We start from the raw sequence: 26205 nt of genomic DNA on the forward strand, positions 1-26205 counted from the left end.
GCAACCTAACCCCCTCATTTTTCTCATGGAAGTCTGGGGCAGGTAGTTTCAGATTTGGTTCAACTCAGAGATGTCAGGGCCCAGCCCACTTCTCTGAGAGTCTTTGACCTTCCTCTCATGTTGCAAGATAACCACCTCCGCTGCAGGTACCACATTAATATTTTATTGACAGAGAGAGGAAAGAATTTTCTCTTAGTGTCCCCCACCCCCAAGAGCTCCACCCTGGTCAGGATTGGCTCACATTTCCATGTGCTGGCTTCAGAGGAGAGTGGGAGAGCTGGCCATGGCGTGTTCAGGCTTTTTCATGGGAAGCCAGCTCTGCTAACAGGCAGAAACGCATTAGGCAGGTAACCGATACGTCTGCCGCAGTGATGGATTCCGTTTTCTCTCCCTTCATAGTGGCTAAAGGCTCACTTGGCAGCCTTATAGAGCTGGAATTAAATGGGCTAAATCATAACTATGATAAATTGGGATTGTCTAGAAACCAGTTTCTCGGTGTTTTTTTTCCCCCCTTTAACTTCGTGATTGAAAACCAACACCACTGCTCCTTAACAAATAAAAGATTTGGTTATTTCCCTTGTACTTTTAAAATATGAAGGAAAGCTCTCTGGCTGCCCTGGAGACGTGTATCCCTCCCAGAATGCATCTTGCAGGATTGCCTCTCCGGTGTTAGTCCACATTATGCGCCTTTGTAAGTGCCTTTGCGAGTGTGTGTGTACATGCGGGTTGATGGGAGGAGGGCAATTCTGTAGACGTCATGCACCATGTTTGTTTCAAAGTGTGGAGGCTCAGAGAGCTCTCTGACATTTAAAGTTGGGCCAGGACAGCCGGTTCCAGTGGCAGAGGGTGGCTGGGCTGAGCTGACCTGCGACCACGGTGCAAGCATGGTAAAACCCAGAAAACCTAGGTCTTTACCTAGGGAAAGGAAGTATCTTGGCTCAGAAAGGGCCTCGTTTGGGCGTCTGTGATTGTGGAGTAGTGCTTCAATTTCTAGGCTGGATAAAGTTAGAATCCTTTTTTATTCTGTGGATCTGTAATTGTAATGGTCTAATCTGTAATTGTCCAATTGTGATATTTTTAACCGGATAAAATTCACATGAAATAAATTAGGGCTGAGAGTGTCACTAATGGTACCTTTGCTGGTGAAAAGTGGGAGGAGGAGGGGAAGACCCGAGGAAAGAAGCTCTGAATCTCATCTTGCATCTGCAGCACTTTATGCATTCATCTGACACTCGCTGAGTGCCCACGTGCCCCTGTGCTGGGGGTGGGAGAACAGAAGAGGCTGGCCGGGGCTGCCTTCCACCCTGCCTTCTCGTCACAGTAGAAAAGAGAATATGGAAAATCGCTGTTGTCTACCAGGCAAGCTGGTTGGGCTGATTTTCCTTATAGCTGTAAAGTGTTTCATTTCCAAATTTGAGTTAGTATAGTAAAACCACATTATGTTACAGTAATTGTGTTTGAACTAAATTATAGTGAGTGCCAAGAGAAGGCCTTACCCATTCTCTGATATTTCAGAAATAGATTTCAAAGCAACTTGGTGCCTTGGGGCCATTTTTATTTCCATAACACCTGAATGATTGACTCAAGTCAGTGAATCTCTAATTGACTACAAGCTGTATTTCTGAAAGTCCTGTTTTAAATGTTAAAAAGTATTGTTCAGAAATTGATACTTGGAACCAAAGTAAAAAAGCTTAAGGCCTTACATACTTCCACAAGAGAGCAAAAACTGAGCTCAGGCTTCACCTCTCCTCTTAGCCCCCCTGAGCCATGCAGGTCTGGCCCCACGCTCGACTTCAACATGCAACAAGATGACGTGAACCCTAATGCATGTCGCGGGAATTTGGTTCCCCTGGTGGCTTCGCGTGTCCAGTTTTGACTGCCACCTTTTGCTCCAATTCTCAATCCTGGCTTAAATACCAGGCTTCTGAGGCCCTCTCCTCACCAAGTTTCTCCTCCCTGTGGGTGCAGCCTGTTTGGGCCCCGGGGGTAAGGGGGCGTTGGGCACACCACACGGGTAGCCCTCCTCTCCCGGCTCAGCAGTAACTCCCTGCTGCATACAGGGCGTGCACTGCCTGTCGGCCCAGCCTCTCGCCCCTCCTGGGACTTGTTTCTCCCTGCAGAACCGCTTTCCCCACTTCCCAGTCTTCCCACATCTAGAGGCTTCTGGAATGTAGCCCTTGGCTGGGACTTTCTTTCTCAGAAAGAGGGTTATTTCTAATCCAAAAGCATCCACCCTTCCTAACCCTGGTGATTCAGGTTTAGCCACATTAAAAAAAAAAATAAAGAAGTTTGAAAGTGCAAATATTCCTTAATGGGCTTAATGTTCATTGTGTCCTGGGTCAGGTGTTCTAAGCCCCAGAGTCCCTGCACTTTCTTCCTTGTTTGGGGCCGGCTAGGCAGGGGTCCACCTCGGTCTTCATGCTTCTTCTCTTTGCCATGGGCAGTTCCCAGGTGCGGTGCCCCTTTCTCTATAAATAGACTTTTTAATGTTTCATAGGCTTCTAATAGTTTGAGTCAGAAGAATAACTGTAGAATAGAACACCTTAGAAGAATTGGGTCCAGTAACGACTTAAGGCCTGTGAAAGGGCTATTTCTGGTGCCTGCCGGAGCGGCGCAGTGTGGCGGGAGCGTGCCCAGGGCTGTGCGAGGTCATGGGGTGAGCAGAGCATGCCTTCAGACATTGGTGCCCAGCACATTTGGAAGACCTGTTTAAATGTTAAAACCACCAGCATGCTGTGGAGCATATACAGTTTATAATAACTTTAAGTTAATAAAAAGATAATAAGTTTATCTTTTTAAGGTCATGGGTTTTTTTCACTTAACTGTAAAGATAAACATCTCATCTTAAATTGGAAATAGTTGTATATTAATTTGGTTTTCAAAAATGTCATTTTATTACTGCCATTGAATTTAATCTCGCTCATGCCAATAAAAATCAACGATTATGTTTGTTGCTAAAGTTGAATAGTATAAGAAGTGTTTTTTTAGATTCCTGACCACATTAAATATATAAAATATTATTTCTAACACTTGTGGTACCCTAATGAAGCACGCACAACAAAACATCAGTTCCACCGTTCAGTTTCTCGGGGCGTGGCTGAATAACCACGAGATAGGCCGCGCTCACTTCACACCTGATCTGGGCTGTCGCACTGTTCATGACTCTGAGCAGTTGTGTGAGCCAGACATATGTGTTCAGACGTTTTCATTAACATGCTGTGTGTGTCTGTCCGCTTCCAAGTGTGTTCTTGCTCTTTATACAGTGTAATCTTCAGTAAGTGCTTAATAGGTAGACTTATTAAAGTTTTATTATACTTAATGTGAAAGAGTAGGAATGAAGATATGTCAAAGTAGAATGGATTAAGTGTAATTGAAATAATTTGGAGTAAATTTAAGTAAACTTCATTGTTAACTTGGAAATTTAAAAGTATGTGACCACAACTTAAGACGTGTGTTCAAAGATTTCATTATGGAGAAAATAAAAGTAATATTGTATTGTTGGTTTCTAGATTTTTTTTGAAAAAGACTTAATTTTAGTCTAAAAATTAAAAGGTTAAAACTAACTTAGCTACCTTATTTATCAATTCAGTAAATATCTGGGTTAAGCAACTGCTTGTAGAATATTTAAATAAGACATAGAACAGACTATACGATGAGGGACACAAAAAACCCCAGAATTATCTTCTGAAGGGTAGGCCCCTAGTAATACAGGCTTCCCTCTCTCGGTGGGTGTTCTAGGAACCCATCTGTACCAGTGTGCCAGCGGGCATTGTTGTGAGAGGCTGCGTTAGGCTTCAGTGAATTTTTTTGAAGACTCTTTCAACATGTTTGCCCATCTCATGATGGGTGATTTACAAGAATACCTGCCCATGCCACACTAAATGTTCAGCAGTTTTTGACCAAAAACGGCATGACCCCCATGCTTTACCCTCTCTCACCCCTAGCAACTTTTTTTTGTTTGTTTCCCAGATGGAAAAAGTCCTTAAAGGGAAACATTTTGCTGATGTGGAAGAAGTGAAACAACAGCAGAAGTACTAAAAAGCATCAAAATGCACCAGTTCAAAAACATTTTGAGCAGTGGAAAAAACATCTTGATGGATGTATTGCAATTAAATACACAATCTTTTATAAGTACCATTTTTTGAGGTATCCCCCATAAGTATGATTATAGCTAGAAAAGTACATTATATAGAAATTCTTACAGAACATTTGTAGTTTTTTCAGTGATTCTTTTACTATGATTATAATCTCTATTACACAGGGAAAATACCATAACAAAATGTTACTGACTTACCTGTTGTAGTGTGAAATAAGTCCTAAAATTTTAAATAAATCATGTTAGTCTAAAAATTCTATCAGTTAAGATAACGTTGAGGAAGTGCTTTCCCCGCTCCCGCCCCCGGGAATATGATTAAATCAAGTCTTGCAAACTGGTAAATTAGCTTTGAATAGAAATGAGTAAAATGTTGTTTAGATTAAGGTAGGACACCTGGTAAAAGCAGACTCTCGGCCACGGGCTGCTCTGTAACTCAGGGCGCAGCACAGGGGTGGCTCTGAGTGTTAGGAAAATGCTGGCTTGTGTTGGGCTTTGCTGGTAGAATAATGTCTCTTAACTATAAACAGAACTGTGGTTAAGTTGTTGAAACAAAAAATTAATGAATTTTTATGTATTTTTATTTCATTATTAGGCTATCAGCTGCAAAGGTCAACACAGTATATCATACACTCTGTCGAGGAACCAGACTGTGGTGGTCGAGTACACGCATGATAAAGATACGGATATGTTTCAGGTAACGTGTTTCTTTTTTTAATGGAAATTTCGGGACATTATTCCTTCAGTTCTGTGTTTTGATATGTAATCAGAACTTCTAGCACACTAGCTTCTGGGGATGCCCAAGAGGAAAGAGGCAAGGATAATACAAAATTTATTTCTACTTGGTTTCTGAAAGACTAAGAGAACTTAATTCTAAAACTGCAAAAAAAATCATAAAGATTACATTCTCAGATCGCAATGCAATAAAAATAGACTTGAATAACAAGAATAAATATCTTTATAGCCAGCTACTTTTAAAAGCCAGCATGTTTAAAATACTTCCTAAATAACACTTGAATCACAGATGACATCAAAATACAATTATAGGCCTTTTTAAAAATAACTGGGAACATTATATAGCCAAAACCATGAAATGTGACTGACAGCATACTCAGAAGACATGTAAAAACTTAAGTGCTGTTATTTAGAAGAAGGGAGGGAAAGAGAGGGGGAGGGAGGGCTAAGGAACTAAACATTTATCTCAAAAAAAATTTTGAAGTCCTATTTAAAAAATGAAAAAGCAGAGGACAGGTTCAGGAATAGTTTTAGCAATAAGTAATAGAAACTCCAGGAATACATCAAAAGAAAGCAGGAGGGAGGAAGTAATAATGGAAAAAAGTCATCATTAATTTAAAAAGAGAATTGCTTTATCCAAGATTTGGTACTTTAAAACAACAGGAAATATAAATTAAGGCTAATAAAATAAACAACCAAACACAAATTGGAAACCATGAGGCTTTGCATTTTTGTATGGAGAGTTAAATTATTAATTAAATGTTGAAACAAATGTCAAAAAAGTACCATAGAAGCTAACATCAAAAAGGGATGTAAATAGCGTTTACAAAGAAGAAAATACGCTCAGCCTTGCTTATGAAAACAGAAATGTGAATTCAAATCACACAGATACCATTTTCTTTCCTTACCAGACTGACAGGAATCCAAAAGTTTTTGTCCGCGATGTGGGAGACACTCCCCTACAGACTGTAGAGTGGTACGGCCTCTGTGGGGTGGCGAATGGAAACGCCTATGAGAAGTACAAAATTCGCTCTTCAACTCAGCTCTTCTCCTCCTAAAGTTCTTCTCTTCCTAGAGCTTCGCCTCAGAGATACCCCTACATACATGCAAGATGATACTTTTATCAAGCCATTGCTTGAAACGTAGTTGAATAGTAACAGTTTACAAACAACCAAAAGTGCTTCAGTAGGGGACCAGTTTCATGAATTTGGGGACAGCAATACAGATGGGGCTTTCAAGGTTATAAAACAATGAGGAAAAGCTTTGTGTGCAGACACAGAAAGAGTTCCAAACATATTTAATGAATTAAATATTAATACAATTAAATATGTTGAGCCATTGATAGTATCATATTCAATTAAGATTACTTAATGTTGAATGTTAATAAAGTAAATAATGTTATTAAATATTAAATTTAAATAGTATATTAATCATTAAATATTAAATTAGTATAATTAAATGTTTAATGCTTATATGCATTAAGTAAAGCATTTTCCTTTGTGGGGAAGAGGACTAGGCAGGGGGTGTTATATACTTTTGGGGGCAGGAAGTATTCCATACTTTTTGATTTTTTGAGCTTCGTGAATATGTTAGCTATTTAAAAAACTAAACTCCTTATAGCTAGTTAGAGCCGTCATCATGGTCATGGGTATAGACATGGTTATGTAGGTGCCAGTTTGAACGCAAAAGCAAGATGTGTCATATTTAGACAAAATATTAAGTGGTTTTATTTTTCATCCTATTTCATTTTATATTTCAAATAGTTTTTCTTCTCGTTCTACAGAATAAAATCTCTTCCTAAATAAGTATTTGTATACTTCCCTGTTGGTATTTCTGTGGAACTTCATAATAATTCTTTTTTTTAATGCTTTGCAAAACTATGTAGCTTCCCTTTGTAAGATTTTTTTAACTGTTTTACAAAGAAGATTCTCAATACTAAAAAAGTGAATTAAGAAAAGCTTTAAAATATAGTAAATGCATTTTTAATTCAATGTGTTAAATGTATAGATTTAAAAAACAGGTAGGCAAAAGTAGGTTTACACCTGTAAAATAATAATAAGAGATAATACAAGGATAAACTATTTTGCGTACTCACAACTGCAAACCTTTTACCCACCTCTGTATACTTTAAAATACTTCTTTGAAAAGGTTTACATTTGTTGGTGGTGCATGTTTTACCAATTGAAAGCATCAAGTCACTGTGATGGCGCATGCCATTACATCACTATTCCTTAAGTGACATGTCGTGACATAATGTGTCTATTTTTCATTATTGTACAACCACATTCTTCTTAATTCTTTACTTTCTTCCTTTTCATCTCTGCAAATGCAGAAAGAATTAAAGACTTAGCTGAAATTTTTTCAGCTTCTGTTACTATTTTTTATTATGGTAAGAACATTTAATATGTCTACCCCCTTGAAAAATTTTTGAGTGCACAATACAGTATTTTTAACTATAGACCTGATGTTGTCCAGCAGATCTCTAGAGCTTAGCGGTACCTATCTTGTGTAACTGAAACTTTGTACGCGTTGAACAGGGATAAAGAGAGGAAAAAGAAAAGAGTAAGTGAAGTAAAAGCTAAAGAAGAAGATAGTTTATGAACGCCATCAAAGGAAAAGGTGAAATGGCTTAGGGAGTCCCTGTCGGGTAATGCCCAGTACACTCTGGCCTCGAGGGGAAGGGAAGTGGCCGGTCCCTCTCGGATTTCTTAGTTTCATAGATGCCGACCTGGGTGCTGCAGCACCTTAAGTTTTTAGGTTTTGTTTGGTTGGTGTTCAGTTTAGTTGGCTTATAGTAGTTTTAGATGGTAACACTAGCTATCTATATAGTTGAGAAAAATGTTTAAGAATACCAACATTTTTTCAATAGTAATCCCTTAAAACGTGTGTGTGTATCTCTCACAGCTGTCAAGTTCACTCTCATGACCTTCCATTCATCAGTTTCATTTCTGGAGTGCCTGCTCCTAGTTCCTGTCCACAGACAGCTAAGGCTTCCCTCCCACGGCGCCTGCATTGTAGAGGAGGCAGAGAGACCACAACAAGCAGGCGTTCCAGGCGGAGTGCCGAGGCCGCGAGGCGGGAGCAGAGTGAAGGTGAAGGGAAGTGAAATGAGATGACCTTAAAAAGGCAGACAGGCCGGGAGAGGTAGGCCCTTTAGGCCAAGGAAAGAATTTGGGTTTTGTTCTAGGAGTTTGGAAGAAGCTGTTGGAGGATTTTAAGCAAAAAGAGGTATAACCTGATTTATGTTTCTAAAAGATGTCTCCAACTACTGTCTGTAGAGAAGAAGGTTGGAGGCCAGTGGGAAACTAGAAGACCAGCTTGGAAGCTAAGGCATGCGGTCCAAGTAAGAGCTGGTGGTAACTGAACTAAGGTGGGGAAAGATGTGTTTTCAAGGTAGAGTTGACAGGGTGGCCACAAGGCTAAACGTGGGTGTGGATGAAAGAATCAGGAATAATTCTTGGGTATTGATTTTCAGCTTGAGGAAATTGGATGTCAGCCCCTGACATCGGGAATCTACGGTTCAAAGGGGATCAGGGTTCTATTTGGAGCATGTCAGGGTGCCTCTGAGGCATCCAAATGGAGATTGGGTATGCTAGTCTGAAGTTTCAGGGAGAGATCAGAGCTTTGTGGCTAATAAATTTGATTTAATGAGATTACCTAGGGAGAGACCAGAAAGAGAAGAGACGGGAGCTATTTACCACCTAGCCTGGAAGGGTTTCATTATTTGAATACCCGGTTCAAATGGGCCAGGATATGCTGGCTGACTATAAGGCCTGGAGACCTCCGCAAGAGTGGCTTCAGCACAGCATGGTGACAGAGCGCAGCTGGAGTGCGTTGAGGAGAGACGATGAGGGGAAGAGGAAGGAAGTGGAGGTAGTAACCAGTGACAGGTTTTTCAAGAAGTATCACTGTTAAGTGAGTCAGAGAAATGAGGCAGTAGCTTGAGGGTGGCTTGCAGGCAAAGGGAAGAGTTTTTTAAAGATGAGAGACTGGTCTAGAACAGTACTACTTAAACAGTACTCTGCCGAGCATCAAAATGTCTGTTAACAATACAGAGTGAGATGAGTAGGAAATTGTAAATTGTTATAGCACTTCGGTATTACCGACACATTGAAACAGGTAACCATTTTCCTAATACTCATTTTTGTTGCATTTTTTATAAAGTATCACTGGTAGGTTGAAATTTAAACAAAACAAAACAAAACTAGTTCTTGACTCCATAGAGGCCCAGTTTGAGAAGCTCCAGAATGTGTGACAGCTGATGGCATGATCCAGTCTCAAGAGAGATGGTTGATTCAGGGGAGGGGGCAGCACAGGAGCCAATATCAGCAAAATCCTCAGGGAGTGGAGAATATTGGGATCTCAGGCATCAGTGGAGAGATTGGTCCTGAATAGCAGCAGCAATATGTCATCCTTGTCATAAGGAAAGCCGGACAGTGTTACAGGTGCAGGGACATGGGAAGGATTGGGCTGGACAACATGAGGGAGGCCCTTTCAGGTGCTCCCGTACACTCTTACCTGTGCTGACTTCAGCAGACAGCCAGGCAGACCTAAACTTTTCTCACATATACTAAAATGGGAAGTGCTAAATGATGCTGTGTTCATGACTACCCATAGTAGGGATCAAAATTCTCACTTGTGGCTGTGGTATGCATGTCAGCATGATATATATGATTATCAGATGGAATTCAGAAACGTCTTGGCCTATCCACATGACTGTCCTTAAAATAATGTAGAGTTGGTCCAGTAAACAAAAGAAAGGGCAGGATCTGAGTTTTCCACAGTGGGCGGTGAGTTTTCAGTAGGAAAGTGGCTCAGTTTTTTTCCTGGCAAAAGCACCATGAAGTTTGTGACCTGCAGTATGAAATTGTACTTGCACTCTGCAGGTTCAAGTGGAAGTGCATTGACAAATCCCGTATGACCAGTCAGATAAGTATCATGACTTGAAATAATTGATCCTAGCAGTATGTGTTCCAGTTGGAACAAAATGTCATGTTTTACATCAATTTCAGTTAATTGATCCAGACATGAATTTGATACACTGGGATGAAATCAGGCTGGCCTTTCTTGAAGAGCATAATCTCTGTAGACAAGGAGCAGTTGTGTGGCATTCTACAAGAGCGCGGTTTGAGCTTTGAGCTTATAACAGAGCTTCAGAAGGCATTACCCTCTTCCATGGAGGAGTCGGAGCTTGGGTCAGAGACTGTGTTGTGAGAACTCTGGGTTTTGTGAGGTGACCAGGCAGTTTTAGAAGGTCACATTTTACTCCTAAGCTTCATTGGAATAGAGGCTCAGGATGGGTTTGTTTCTGAGTTTGGAGTAGTCTTTATTTTCTCCTTTATACTTGTCTATTTTGTGAAATATTTTAAATAAGTATTTGTTACTTCTTCAATTGCATAAAAGCTTTTTAAGTAAAATAAGTCAGAGAAAGACTTATCACTTATATGTGGAATCTATTAAAAATTGAAGTCATGGAAACAGAGACTAGAATGGTGGTTAGCCGGGGCTGGAGGGGTGTAGTCTAGGGAGTGAGGGAGTTCTGGTCGAACAGCACAAACTTCCAGATGTAAGATGAGTAAGTTCTGGGGATTTAATGTGCGGCATGGTGATTATAGTTAGTAATGCTGATTACATACTTGAAAGTAGCTAAGAGAATAGCTTTTTAAAAAAGACTTTAAAAAAATAATTAGAGCGGTCTGAATTGGAGCTTCTGAGTTACATACCCAGCTTTTAAATGAATGTGGCAGAGAGAAGATTCTGCAACCATAGAAAGATGAATTGTATGGTGATTTGATTTTGTAATATCTCTAATTTACATTTTATGTTGCATTTTTTAACAAGTTACAGTTTTCTAAACCTGACATGCATACATTCAGGCAGTATGTATCTACTTAAGTTGATGAGTTTCAGTGAACCCAGTGGTTTAGTTTATTCTAGGCACATTTCATTAGGACAAGAAATTAAGGTTGGTAAAAAAAAAATAAGAGAAAATAGTTGTCTGTTGTTGGTTGGTTTGAAATAGTCTGTGCATGAGAATGTATATGTGAGATTTACAAAATAAATTTAATGTTGTTCCAGGAAGCAAGCAGAGCTAAATTATGCATGATATATTAATAGTTTTCCCTTTCATGCATTTGGATTAAAAGTATATTAATGTTGCTTATATTTTAGATAGAATTTTGAGATCAGGATAAAGATACCTGGAAAATTGACTTTTGGGGATGTTACATGTACACACTGGTGTTCCTCCCATTGGCCGCTCAGAATCAAAGTCACTGCTGTTAGAACATCAGTCTGTGTGGGGAGAAAGGACGCATTTACATACACATAACTGATTTTAAGTCAAGTCTCTTTGGCATATATAACACTTATCATCATTTTCTAGTTAGAGATTCATAGAGCATGATTACATAAACATTTTACTATTTTGTCTTGAGTTTTCCTTATTTATAAACAAATTCTTAACTTCTCCCAGTTCAGAAGACAGAGCAGTCCTCATCTTATTTGGATTTATTGCTTATGAAAAGCTTTGTTAGAACTGTAAGATCTGGCCAAGGAAATACATTTCTCTCTGGCAGCATTTTAACTTATCAAGGAAAGTAAGTCAATATAATATTATTGGCAACTTCTTAGACTTTCCCAAGAGAGTTTTTAAAACTCCAAAGTTGAACTGTTAAGAGCAGCTTTTATTTTTCACTGGACCGCACCCAGACTTTGGGCCGACCTGTGTAGCCCTGTCTCTCCGTCCTGGCTGCACGGAGGAGTGGTGACAGGTGTTTGATCTCTGCGTCTGGGTTATGGCCGCTCCGGCTGTGTGCTGTGAGTCCCGGGGGGGGGGGTGGGGGGTGCGGTGTTGGCACAGAGGGCAAAGCCAGGTCCTGGAGTGGACAGGGGTGGGGGCAAGAGTTCCTTTGTTTGTTGGCTTCCTTTAAAATCTTGCTTTTTTCCACCTGCAAACACGCGTGCATGCTCGTGCACACGCGTGCGCACACACACACAGAATGATTCACCATGAAAGTAATGCTCCTGCCTGATGCAAGAGGTACATTCTGTTTGGAGTAAGATCTCTTCTTCTTCCAGAATAGAAAGTTGAGCTTTTCTTCTAATATTTAAGATTGGATGGTTGGTTATACCACATCATCTCCCTTAGTTTAAAAAAGAAAAGGGGAACTGAAGTTTTCATTAAATTCTGACCCTCGAGGCAGAGATAATGAATGTTAAAGGGATCTTGAACACTCATTCCCCTTGAGCGAAGTTGGTGGCGTGATGACGTTTTTCAAGGGAGTTACGAGTATTTCGATTTACTTAGGTGGGCAGATCAACCGAAAGCCCCATCGACTTCGTTGTCACAGACACAGTTTCTGGTGGTCAGAACAGCGACGAGGCCCAGATCACACAAAGCACCATCTCCCGGTTCGCCTGCAGGATAGTCTGCGACAGGAGTGAGCCTTACACAGCACGGATCTTCGCGGCCGGGTTCGACTCTTCCAAAAACATATTTCTTGGGGTAAGTACTCTGACTGTGTCCATTGTCTCAAGAAAAATGCTTCTTATTATCACATACAACATTTAATTGTGATCCAGACATTCGCTCTACATGATGCCTCTAGTTAGATTTTGAGATTTTAGTTTTCAGATGGCCAGTTTGAAAAGCTGTTACTAAAAATCTGAAAATAATTATCATTACTTGTTTTATTTGCCATAATAACTATACTATGTATAGTAATTACTTTTTAAAGTATATCTCAACATCATGCATAATGTATTTATGGTGGACTTAAGGGGATTTATTTCATAGGGAAAAATAAGCAGTCAAATCTAGATAATTAGGGTTTAAAGGAAAATGTTAATCATTCATTTAAAAATTGAGTGTTTGCTATGTTCATATTGGGTTATAAATGTGATATCACAGAGAACAAAACATTAAAAATCTCTGCTGTTGTAGGGCTTCCATGTAAATTAAACCCCGAAAGTTCTAGTGAATATCCAGTTTTCATATAGTTTCTTTTTGAATCAGGATATTTTTGTAGGGGAAAAAATACACACAAAATGGCCTTCCAGGGTCGTCCAACCTGCCGTCCGCAGGCCGCACGCAGCCCAGGGTGGCTCTGAATGCAGCCCAACACAAGGTCGTAAACTTACCTAAAACATTATGAGATCTTTTTGTGATTATGTATTTAATGTGTGGTCCAAGACAACTCTGCTTCTTTCTGTGTGGCACAGGGATGGCAAAAGGTTGGACACCCCTGGAACCATAATGAAAAGGTATAGTCCCCACATTAGAAGTGCCAAAAAAGGGAAGGCCAGCTTGAGGGTTGGTTATTCAGTGGTTCTGTGACCTCCAGGAAACCAGGTTCTGTCTGGTCCTCTGCCTCTCTGGCACATTAGCTTCCTCGGGTGAGGTCTCGACCTCTGGGTGAGAGGTGGCTCCTGCACCCCCGCATGCCCCACAGCGTGGAAGCTTCTTGCCGAAGCAGAGGCGGCAGAGGCACTGTGGATCTCTTGCAAGCAGAGAGGTCTTTCCAGGAAGCCTCCCAGAAGACTCACTTGGTGCCATTGGCCTGAACTCAGCCACACGCCCACCCCTAAACCAGTCATTGGCACGCGGCTGGGGCCATCATAACTGGCTTGTTGTAATCAGGACCTACCCGAGTCATGGGAATGATACCTGGCTCTGTCCCTAAGAGAAAAGAGTGAAATCACTGTGGCACCATCATCCAAGTGTCTGCCCTGCATTATATCAAGCTGCTCTGGCCTTCCACCTGTGAGGGTATTCGTACCAATTCATATGAAAATACAGTGGCCACAAATTGTTGGCTTCACACTTGCTGAAATTTTGTATGTTTCATGGAAATGTTTTCCCTTCCTCCGCACATTTCCCTGATAATGAGTTCATGTAAAGCATCTTCAAATAGTAAGATGAGAGCACTGCACAGATAAACTGAAGAGTACACACCAGATTCTGCAATCACAGGGGGTGGGGGACGTGAGAAAGCATCTCTGAGGGGGAGGCCCAGGCATCAGGTTATTTTTTTTAAGCTCCCAAAATAAATGTAATGTGTCTCTGGAGATAAATGATTTATCCATTTTACCATTTCTTTCCTACTGTTGGACTAATTGCATATTTTATTATTCTGGTTACTAGTTTTAAATAGAAAATGAAAATTCACCACTTTCCTCCCCTCTGCTCCTAGCCAGTATTTTAAAGAGATTCTAGAGTCCCTTCATTTCTTAACATGATCTTAACATGGTTTTTTTCCTGCTCTCCAGGAAAAGGCAGCAAAATGGAAAAACCCTGACGGCCACATGGACGGGCTCACTACAAATGGGGTCCTGGTGATGCATCCCAGAGGGGGCTTCACGGAGGAGTCCCAGCCCGGGGTCTGGCGTGAGATCTCTGTCTGCGGAGACGTGTACACCTTGCGAGAAACCAGGTCGGCCCAGCAGAGGGGAAAGCTGGTGAGTAGACTTCACTCCGGCCAGTGCAGCGACAACAGCCTGAGTTGAGGACTGCCCTCCGCTCCCCTGGAATTCAGACCCTTCTCAGGGGCACGGGGGCTGGGCACCACCGGCGGGCAGAAGGAGTGTCCGGCAAGCCCCTGCAAGTGGGAGGGGAACAGCCTCCTTTTGTTAACGATTAAGCTTTCCTCAGAGCGGAAGGAAATTACCTGTTGTTCCTTACAACTTTAAGAGCATAATCTCTTATTATATCACTCACCATGAAAGTCCACTTACATTTACTTTAAGAAGAATAAACTTATTTTTAGTGTAAAACTTTACTAATTTGGAAAAAGCCTGAACAGTTTGACTAGTGAAAATTGTGATTTACAGAATAATTTACTAGACTTTCCAGAACTAAAAGATAATTAGTTATTACCTTTTTAAAAATTTATAGTAAGAAATTAATATATAATTCCCTAAATAGTTCACCAAAATTGTAGTTATGGCTTTTTACTTAAATCAATTCACATAGTACATTGACTTGGCATGCTAATATTTTCCTAGAACGATTACTACTTACCCCAAATGCCCTAACGCAGTTAGTTTTTTACCCTTTTCTTCCATGGAGTGTAATTACAGTACCTTCAGTGAGCAGCTTTGGGTATCTGGCCTTGCCGTAGTTCTGGGGCACAGTGCGCAAGCGTCCTCAGTAAGGTTTCTACTCCAGTACTTTTAATTAACTGTTAGGTAGAAGCTAGAACAACAGGGAATAAATGTTTTCTTCTGAACTCCCATAGAAAAAAATACAGGGAAATAGAGGATTGGTCTAGCATTTTTCAGAGAGAAAGATGGTAACCAGATATTTTTAAGGCGGAGAAAGAAGACAGGGGACTATTTTACTGTCCTGGCTTGCTGTTCTCTGCTGGCTGTTCGTTTTTAGGGAATTGTTTAAATTTCTATTTCATACCATTATTCAGCTAGGGTACAACTTCTTTGTTTGACCCTAAAGCCCAGCCTTGCAGCATCATGGCCGAGTAAATATGAGAAGTGCTTTCTAAGAAAGGCCGAGCAAATTCCGTAAACTTGGCCTAAACATTTTTAAAGAGATTTTACACAGGGAAGAGAAGGTGAAAGCATCTTCCCGGGTTACTCTGCCTCCGATCACCGGATGCTAGTACACGGCACTGACCTGGGCTGGCCACACTGGCTGTTCGTCGTTCTACTGGGAACAGCAGGAAGTCAGGGAAAGGCTGCCGGGCGCAGGCCCCGCACTGGCGTTTCAGAGATGCCAGCTCAGAATTTAACCTGCGCAGCAGCCTTGTCAGGGGACTGGCATTGTCCCCATTATGTGGATGAGGAAAGCATGGTCTGGAGAGGGTACATATTGCCCAGGGTCACAAAGTTAGAAGGTGACACCAGACTGGGTTGAAACTCAGGCTCCCCGATTGAGTCTAGACTCCGGGCCGCCACTCCGTAACATCCTGAGGGGAGTCACACCTGGCTCTCACCTGAGACGGTTGCCACCAGAGCATTTGCCTCCTGGGCAGGTGTAAAGCACACGCAGCAGCCCAGAAGGGCTTGTCTGTCCAGGGGGACACGTCCCAGCGTGCGTGCCTTGCCGCTCTGATAAACATGGGGGGGCCTGGCTCACACTTCTGCAGTGTGCCAGGGAAGTTCACAGTGCTACGGAAACAACTCCAGAAATAGCTTGAATGGATTGTTTTAAATATAGACTAATTAATTTAAAGTTTTTCCTGTAAGTGACCCTTAGACCTACAGAAAGCCATGCTGTACCATTTGATGATAGCATATAATTGGCCTGGTCAGCAGTAAAGATTTCCAGGTTTCTGTCAGTCTGACCTTGGGCTTGTGGGTGACAGAGTCCTCCCTGCAGTCCCCTCTTGTGTACTTGGGGGAGCTTGTCTCTGTCCAGGATGAAGCCCTGCACTGATTCTTTGCACTTCTCATTCCGATGTATGACTCTTTGGTCCTGTGCGTGTTGCTGGTAGGAGTTGCTGTAAACTATGTCTATCTACAGACATCACTTGTACTTTAATATGCAACTGTGGAGATGAAAGTGACCAGCTGAGTCCCGAATATTTGTCACAATGAGAGCCGATGCCTGCTGGCAGGGTGTTTTGTGTTAACGTCACAGTCGGCGTTTAGTGTGAGTCCTCATCCTCTTGCGTTTCTAATAGGTTACCTTGGCTTCTCATTATCACAGCAAATGATGCACCCTTGGTACTTTGTACTTGATCAACATACTTAAATGTGGGGGCAGTATTTTTTTCAGGAGCTTAACCCTGAGTTAATAAATAGGCGAATGAACTATGAATTGTGCCCTCCTCATTTACCTGGTCAGCGATAACATGGTAACATTTACCATATTGCTCTAGCAGACTCGAGTATTTTATCAAATTATATTCGAGGTTATTTTATTAAGCTATATTGGCTTTGTGTAAAATTAGGTAAATTCAGTTACGTTGATTTACTTACCTAATTTTAGGCGAAATTATAAAAATAACCCTAGTGTCACTACACGTAGGCTGTACCAAGTGCTTTGTGTTAATTCTCTCTGTTACTCAAAGCAACCCAATGCGGTCAGTGCTGTCACTGTCCCCATTTACAGGTGAGGAAACCGGGCTTTAAAAGGCTGTCACTGGCTCATAAGTGGCAGATGGGGATTTGAATTCCCCCCTCTAAGCTCAGCCATCTGGTATGCTGCGGTTGTTAGGTTTGAACTGCCTCTCACTCCCACAGCCCTGTCTGTTCCTGGTGCCTTCTCCTTGCTCTGTTTTGTTTTGTTTTGTTTTGCTTTGTTTTGTTTTGTTTTTGTAGAATTTGACAAAGAAAATCCGAACCCTTGCCTCTGCACAGTGGTGTCTTCATCGTCCTGCCCCCCACACACTGTATTCTGGAGAAAAGCTACACATTGTGTTGAGAGACAGTGGAAGCACATAAGAAATAACAAATAAGAAGGAAAACAGGCTGCTCTCTGGGCAGCCACGATATATTAATGGTTTTGAAGTCAGGCCACAGTTTCCAGTCCTGGTTCTTCCACGTGGTGGCTCCACGTTCTTGAATCAGTGCCATCCCAGGAGACCTGAACGACCAGTGGGAGTTTGCCAAGCTGCAGGGTGGACGTGGGTGGGTGTGATGGAGAATTCTGTTCAGAGGGCACTCCTGCACCTTCCTGTGGGCAGTCCAGCTTCACGCATGCACAGGCTCGGACCCCGTGCACGCAGCACGGGCAGCCCTGTCCCACAGTTAGCTCCAGCTGCAGAAGCTGAGTGGCCATATCATGAATGGTCAGAAGTTTGGGCTTCATCCATCCTGATTGCAGTGGAGAGCCAGCACAGCCCTTTGAGCCAGAGAATGGCAATTTCTGCTCTGCCCATACCTCTCTTCCCCTTACACGGCTCTTTTTCTGCACCCCAGCCTTAGTAGGGGGAGGCCTGGCTCTGTCCCCATCCTCCCTGCCCTCCCAGGGACCCTGATGGGCAATGCCATCCACTGCAGGACTTCAGCTCAATGCCGATGAATCCTTCTCTGCGCCACATCTGTCTCAGAGGCTGCAGTCCCACATGCCTATGTGCATGGCAGTACAGACACTGCACAGCCCACAGGCCCTACACACCCCAAACTGACCTTACTATCCTTTCCCCCAAATCTGCCATTTCTGCTCGATTCCCTGTCCATGGAAAAACCCGTTCTAGGTAAACACTGAGTGAAGCCAGATGTGTAAGTCTTTCTTCCTAAATTAGGAGCTAAGGACCATGAGTCTGATTCCTCCACATTTGGTACCTGTGCCCCTTGTCTCTTGCCACTGATACTCTCTCTGCTGCGCCATGCCCACCCTCCTGGCCTGGAGAGAGAATTCCCTTTTTCCCACCTTCAGTCTATATCCAGCCAGTCCGCCCTCCACACCTCCGGAAGGGACGTTTGGAAAGGCAAATCTGTTCTTTTATAGCTTCATAAAACTCCCTGCTGACTCCCTTTGTTGACTCCTGAGGCCAAGCAACCTCTCCAGCTTAGGCCTCTTGTCCTGCCCCCACGCCCTGAACCCCATCCAGCCACGTTCAACCACCTGTGGAAACTTCTTGAGCTCCTTGTTCCCTGAGTGCACGTGGTGTTTGGCCTTTTCATGCCTCCTTCTGCTGTGTCTCCTATCCTACCTGCTGACTTAGGATGGTAACTTTTTCAAATGTCTGTTCAAGGAAAACCCTTTAAAAACCATACCTGACTTTGTCATCATCAAAGTCACAGATGCAAACATTTACACAGCGCTTCTTGCATCCCAGACACTGTTCCAAGCATTTTATTTGTATCAACTTCTTAACATTTACAATCCCTAATCTCTTTACATTTTACAGAAGAGGAAATTGATAGGCCAGGACTCTAATGGCCCCAGGCCTCAGAGCAGGAGGTGACAGAGCAGGAATTCAGACCCAGGCAGTGGGCTCTGGAGTCCACGCTCGCAGCCCCCGTGGTGAAGGGGCAGCACATGGGCAGCACATGGACAGCACTTGCCACACCTGTTGACCGTCAGCCGGGCCGTCTGGCTCCCACTGCTAAGGAACAGGCTCTTCAGGATGGTGGGCAGTGGGAGGGGGTATTGGTCTCACACCATAGGGCTTAGCGCATGTGCTGCATGCGGAGGCAGCGCTCAGATTCCTGCTGTGCTACCTGTGCTTCCCCTCAGTTCTTCCTCAGCCTGTGAGTGCCTGGTGCTCAGCCCAGCTGTCCTCTCAAACATGGAGGCTCCCACCAAGCTGTTCTGCTCCAAGCGCTACAAATGCAGGAGAAATGCCATTGTCGGGAGCCAGGGGGTCAGCAGGAACCATGGGGACCACTGCAGTCGTGACTGCAGGGCCCCGTGGGGTCTTCCAGGTTGACTGTGGGAAGTGAGCTCGGTCTTCACTGGGTGCACTGGTAGGGCATCTCCCCCTCCAGGAGAGCAGAGAGCAATTGTATGGCTGCCTGGAGGAGGGGAAGTAAAAATCTGAGATTGGTGCTCATTGAAATCACCGCTATGTTAACTGAACACTCAGCCAGGTAGATTGTGCTTAGGGCTTTGCTCCTGCAGTGTGTGTGTGTTGTATCCAGTGCTCAGTTGAGGAAGCTGAGGCTCGGGGACGCAGTCACTCCCCCAGATCTGGCTTTGGTCCGATAAACTGCCTCCCTGAGCTTACTTCAGAGGGGACCTGTACATTTTGAGAGGAAAGAATGTCAGAGCCATTTGCCGAATTTCGCTGCTAAATGCATGTCCACCACACTTGTTCCAGGTGGAAACTGAGACCAACGTCTTGCAGGATGGCTCCCTCATCGACCTGTGCGGGGCCACCCTTCTCTGGAGGACGGCGGACGGCCTCTTCCACGCCCCGACACAGAAACACATAGAAGCCCTGCGGCAGGAGATCAACGCGGCGCGGCCTCAGTGCCCCGTGGGGCTCAACACGCTGGCCTTCCCCAGCATCAACAGGAAGGAGGTGGTGGAGGAGAAGCAGCCCTGGGCCTACCTCAGCTGCGGCCACGTGCACGGGTACCACAACTGGGGCCACCGGAGCGACACGGAGGCCAACGAGAGGGAGTGCCCCATGTGCAGGACTGTGGGCCCCTACGTGCCTCTGTGGCTCGGCTGCGAGGCCGGGTTTTATGTAGACGCGGGACCGCCCACACATGCTTTCACCCCGTGTGGACATGTGTGCTCAGAGAAGTCTGCAAAATACTGGTCTCAGATCCCGCTGCCTCACGGAACTCACGCGTTTCATGCTGCCTGCCCTTTCTGTGCCACGCAGCTGGTTGGGGAGCAGAACTGCATCAAATTAATTTTCCAGGGTCCAGTAGACTGATGCCCTTGACAGCCATCTACGACTTTATTAACAAGTTACTGTGAAGATTTTTGCCACTAACTCTCGATTTTACCTTTTTATAATGCTGTTTATTAAGGGGTGGGGGGGTGAGGCTGGGAGGAAAGAGGGAACACAGCAATGAAACATGCTGGGAATTAACAGATATCAGTGGTGTGTTGCATGCTCACAACAGCAGCATCGTCATTGAAGTCTGCTTGATTAAACCACATCATCTTTGTAATAATTGAATTTAAAACACCATGCTTTTATTTTAATCTTGGGTTTATAAACTTTTTTTTTCCTTTGTAGCTTCGGGTAACACTTTCAATCATATTTTACAAATGAAGAACTGTATTCAAAAGTTGTTGGCTCACAGTACACCACCTCCCTTGCTGCAGGGTGCAGGTATGGCCTGAAGGACAGGTGGCGTCCGGGAGCCCCCGGCGCAAGCCAGAACCTGACCAGACACCAGAGGGGTGGCTCTGCGAAATGCTGTGGTGGGCAGGGGACCTTAGGCACGGGCTGTGGTTTTGAAATCGGGGGCTTCTTTTCTGATTTGTTTTTCTTTTGTTTGGGGGAGAGAATATTCATATGTTGTCCTATTTTTTGTTTTTGGTTTTGGTTTTTTATTAACTTTGGTGGAATTTAATTATTTTATATACACATTCACCAAATACCTTGGCACTTCAAACAAAGAATTTTCCCTAACTTTTTAGTCTGGTTTTTGTTATTTCTGTCTAATACATTTTGTCCCTGACACTCACATCGTGCATGGCCAGAACTGTTTGGGTGATTAAAATGTAGCATCTCTTAGAAATTCTTTCACCGCCAGTGATCATTGCAGTGGGAAACACAGTCTAGGTACTCTGACAGCAAGGTGATTTGCTTACCAAATTGTTTAAGATTTAAGAGCGATTAAAAATGAGATTTTACTTTTTAAAACCACTTGTTGGGGTTTCATAATTTTTTTTCCTTAAGAAAGCCAACATTCTGCAAGCCCAAGAGCGACACATCACAATGACACAGGCGTGTTTATCCACTCCCGCCCCGCCATCTGCCACCTCCCCTCACGGCCTGTGGGCTGCAAGTCTTGAGAATGTTTGCAAATCAAACCACATTTAAATGTGATCATTAGACACACGCAGCACCAAGTGGTGCATCTGCAGAGATCATTGGAAATTCCTGATTTAAAAAGCGCAAATGAGTGTTTACAGAGGATTAATTAAATCAGAATTTCAGATGAGCGCCTCCATCCCTCTCTGCTCTTTTCATTTCACTTGGAATAATAATTCCTGGATGCTCATTCTGTGTGGTACCGGTCTGTCACTGCTCCCAGAATGGGAAGATCCTTCAGGACAAAGCTGGCAGAGATGAGACAGATCCCTGCCACCTGGAACGAGGATTTATTTAAACTGACATCCCCTTAATTGAGCATTGCACGTTTGTGCTACACTTCTCTTAACTTTTGTAAAGCTGTCTAATTTATATGGTTCTAATATACTATATCCATACTTGAATTGGTTTTTCCCTGTTTTGCCTACTGGCAAATATTTTACCTATATTCAATTGTTCTAACCCATTTTCAAATGTCCTTTTCCTTAAAGTGGTAAGATATATTACGCTTGACTGCTGCTGCTTAATTTGACTTAATATATAAAAAGTTAAGCCTCTCAGTTACAAAATAGTTTTTCTTTCTAATGGAAATTATTGTTTAGAAGGAGGTGTTTTGTGTTGGTAGGTTTGGAGTGATGTGAACACCCAACAGCAGCCCTCTGACTGATAGCTCGCTCTGCTCTGTGAAGCGTCCTCCCCTGCAGACAGAGAGGAAGCAATGGGATGGCCTAAGTGATACATCACATGCCTTTTGATTTAGCCAGACAGAGTCTCCAGTGTTTAGCTTTCACTGACAGAGTGTGTCCTTTCAGTCTGGATTCTTTGGGCTCCACAAACTGGTAGAGGAGGCACACAGGCCCTTATCTTGCTGCACAAGGTGGTTTGAGGACTCTGGACACCCTAAAAGCGTAAATGGCCTTGCACACAGCAAGGCTGGATTTTACCTGTCAAAAAATTTTTTTCCAGAAATATGGTCTGATACAATTTTCCTTTTCAAGAATTGTATATGTCTAGCAGTTCTGCATACAACATATGTCCCAAAATAAAATTATCTTCCAACCTGAAAAGCTTCTGACTTTTAGCAAAGTCAGATAGCTAAAAAGTTGAAATTTGGGTAATAAATTCTAAAGTCCTGGAAGGGGGAACAGTGAGCTGCCCTCTGTCAGCACTGCGTCTTGCCCTCTGACCTCCACGTGAGGTCCCCTCCCACCCTGCCTAAGAAGCAGGGGGAGGGCAAGTCTGCAACAAGGAAACTGTGCTCGTCTCGGCCACATCTAGTCAGATCCCCTTATAATTTTGGCTATTAAGATTTCTTTTTGAGTTGGGAGCAAGTTAGTTTGTAAGAATAGAGAACTCCAGCTCTCCAAAGTAGAGTAATGGAGTTCAGAAAAGGTAACTTCTCAAAGATCACTTTAGTTATGTCTTGCGTCACATGAAAGGGTGAGTCTCCCTCCCCCATGTACGTTCATAGGAAATCACTGACCGATTATCCTGAGCTCGGCCTGACCAAAATGCCTTTTGTGAATAGGTTTCTAGAAGTATGGTCCCAGAGATGTATTCCCATAGATTTTTTTTTTCAGTTGTTTACTACAAAAAAAAAAAAAGATTCAGAATGAATGGGATACAACTCAATATTTTTCTAGTCTGGAATTTTTTTATTAATACTTGGTGCTGCCAGGTCATGCATGCTGCAACTCTTAACATTTCCCTTATTTGGTTATGCTTTTTGCAAAAAGGGCTACAGTTCACACTGCAGAGTAAGTATTAAGCTTTTCGGGGTGGTTTTTCCCCCTCCCCTGTGGCCCAAAAGAATTAAAATCTTTTAATATAAATAGAGAGCATATTTATCATTCCTCAATAGTTAATTATAGAGTCTGGTACCTTTGTGCCTCAGGGAAGCCACGTGATGTAACTGGTTATAGAATTTCAGGGTTAGGGTTTAGGAAAGGAGAAAGCCATTGGAAAAATGACGGGCTCCATTAAGGAGACTAATGAATCTGGATGCAGAAATGTGCCAGGAACCGGCATACACATGATTGTAGTAGAATTTATTTCCGGCATCAGTAGAAAAACTGTTTTAAGTTATTGCATATACTGATCAGGAAAGTTGAGGAGGACTTTTTTTCATAAGTTTCAATGCTTCATTTTGCTTACATAGAAAAACTCAAACCCCTGTTATATGGGAGCTCAGTATTGTTGTTTGGGCACTTTTAAGAGTTTAAGGAAAACATTTGCCCCTTCTTAATTTAAGGGTAACATAGGTTACAGAATTATTACCTGCCCTTCTATGATTTTGATTAACTTCCTTTTCTAGAGCCATTCAGTTCTCCGGATTTGCATGAAGGCCGTGATCACACCGTTGTGAGAGCTGGCTAAACCCTAGTTATCTTCATGCAGTCCTGCCTGGTGACAGTGGAGTTTCTGACAGACAAACCTCAGAACCTTGAGTTTAGGCCAGGCCCAGCTCCACCCCTTGCCTGTCAGTCTGGTGCGCCCATCGCCCATCGTTCAGCCTGCTTGGGCGGAAGGTGTGAAGTTCCTCCTTCGGTGCTGGAAGCGGAACGGGATCCTTTCTTTATGACCCGGTCAGAGGCTAATGAGAACACTTGAGGATCTTCTGAAAAGAATGTAAGAATTATTGAAGTAGTGAAACAAGAAGTTTCAGTGTTTCTTTTTTATGAAATGTATATCCTCTCAAGTAAACTTTAGCCCTCATGAACAATCCCTAGAGGAAGGTAGGGAAAAGCAAATATTTCTCCAGTTCTGTTTAACTATTTCTAAACAAAATAAACTCAGTGAAAGGGAAGTTTTTTTTTCTTTTAAAGCTGAGGTGACAGATTCCTTCTGTGTGTTGAATAGGCTAGAAGTGCAGGAGTGGTCATATTTGCCATGTATAGTGTTATGAGCGGTTAAATTTTATGGCTATATTTGTAAAACTGTTCTTTTATATTTCATGTCAAATTGAAAAATTATTTCTTCACTGTTGTACCTGTGGAAATACAAGCCATTTTACAGGAAAAAAAATCTTCAAAACCTATTAAACGGATCTCAGTGTGTTTGTGAGTGGTTGTCTTCAGACTCTGCGGCGCTCGTGAGTTCCCCGGGACGTCCAGCAGGAAGTTAACACGAAAGTAGACTTGAGTGTTTGCATTTCTCCAGCTTCCAAGCTGATCCCAAACAATTACGCTTGTTCTTGTTTTATATTCCACACAATGCATACATATGAAAGTCTGGATCCTGAAAATCTCCTTAGTTTTCTTACTGAAAAAATGTCATCAGTGCTTATATTACTATTTCTTGTGACATTACATTACTGTCAAATTAACTTCCCAATGACCTTCACCTGGCTTGTAGAACTCATGGATTTTTCTATCTGATCATTAAACTCGTATTGCTACTTTTGTGAAAGTCTTCATTCACATTTAACAACAAGGACTATGTATAAACCTTCAAGTCTTAAACTGATGTCTTTCATAAGAAAATACATATATTTATGGTAATTTTTTTCCATCACATTGATATTTAAGGAATCTTAGTATTGTTGAGATAAGTAGATTTTTCACTTCACAAAAAGAGCAAATGCACACTTATATGGGCTTTTCTTTCAGGAGTTAAGTGTACCGTACTTTTACCAAATTGAACATGCCATCAGTTGTGAGCTGTGTTATTATGAATAAACATCGTTACAGCTGTAACACACATCCCCTTCAGCAAGGGTACAGTATTCATGGGGAAATAATTGTGTTCAACAAACACAGTTGGAACTAGATATCCACATGCAAAAGATGAAGTTGGACCCTTACCTTACATGGTATACAAAAATTAATTCACAATGTATCAAAGAGCTAAAACTATAGAATTCTTAGAAGAAAACAGTAAACCTTTGTGGCCTTGGGTTAGCCAATGATTTCTTAAATACAATACCAAGAACTACAAGCAACAAAAGAAAAAGATTGATAAATTGGACTTTATTAAAATTAAAATGTTTTGTGTATCAGAGGACACAGTTGAAGTAAAAAGACAACCCACAAAATGGGAGAAGATACTTGTGAATCATGTTTCTGATAAGGGAGTTGTACCCAGAATATGTGAAGAACTCCTAGCTCATCAATAAAAAACACCCCAGTTTAAGAAATGATCAAAATATTTGAGTATCAAAATATTTGATATTTTTCCAAAGAAAATAGATGACCAATAAGCACATAAAGAGATTCTCAACATCATTAGCCATCAGGGAACTCCACACCATGAGTTAGCACTTTATAGCCACTGTGACAGCTAAAATAAAAAATGTGTTGACAACTTGTTGAAAAATTGGAAGCTCGTGCACTGTTGGTGGGATCACAAAATAGTGTGGCTGCTTTGAGACAAGCAATTGTGCAGTTCCTGAAAAGGTACAATGTACAGTTACCATGTGACAGCATTTTTACGCCTAGGGATATACCCAAAGTATTAAAAATAATGTGTACACAAAAAAACTTATGCATGAATGTTCATAACAGCATTATTCATAGTAACTGAAAAGTAGAAACAACCCAAAAACCCATCAAATGATGAATGGATAAACAAAAGGTAATACATCTGTACAATGGAATATTACTTGCCTGTTAAAATTAGTGAAAGGCTGATACATATCACAACATTAAGTGAACCTGGAAACATCTGGAAACCTAAGTGAAAAGAAGCCAGACACAAAAGGTCACATATGGCATGCCAGAAATATGCATCTTACTACCTAATTAAAAAATCCTGGGCACATTTTAAGGTACTCCCATTGAAGAATAATAAGCAATGAAAAATACTCTCAAAACTGAACTGAAAGTAAAAATTTGGGAAGAGGAAACCTTTGAAAAACAGTATGTTAACATAATTTATTATTCCTTTTCTTTGTCTATTTGTATTTGGAAAAGAAGTTACTTAAATCCAAGTAGATATTTACTGGAACTGTGGGGTTTCTGTATGAATAAATAC

General features: G+C 42.2%; 1 protein-coding gene across 1 annotated transcript in view; it reads left to right on the top strand.

Moving 5' to 3' along the window:
* The window catches only part of PELI2 (pellino E3 ubiquitin protein ligase family member 2), a 159173-nt gene extending 134883 nt beyond the window's left edge, over positions 1-24290 (top strand). The window contains exons 3-6 of the mRNA XM_045823251.1: positions 4689-4790; positions 12138-12335; positions 14099-14287; positions 19555-24290. Coding sequence (XP_045679207.1) covers positions 4689-4790; positions 12138-12335; positions 14099-14287; positions 19555-20121 — 1056 coding nt within the window. The 3' untranslated portion in view covers positions 20122-24290. The remainder of the gene's footprint in view (positions 1-4688; positions 4791-12137; positions 12336-14098; positions 14288-19554) is intronic.
* Positions 24291-26205: the final 1915 nt, after the last annotated feature.

This window comes from Phyllostomus hastatus, unplaced genomic scaffold (assembly GCF_019186645.2).
Source record: "Phyllostomus hastatus isolate PE091 unplaced genomic scaffold, TTU_PhHast_1.1 phas_scaffold_501, whole genome shotgun sequence".
NCBI classification, from domain to species: Eukaryota; Metazoa; Chordata; class Mammalia; order Chiroptera; family Phyllostomidae; genus Phyllostomus; species Phyllostomus hastatus.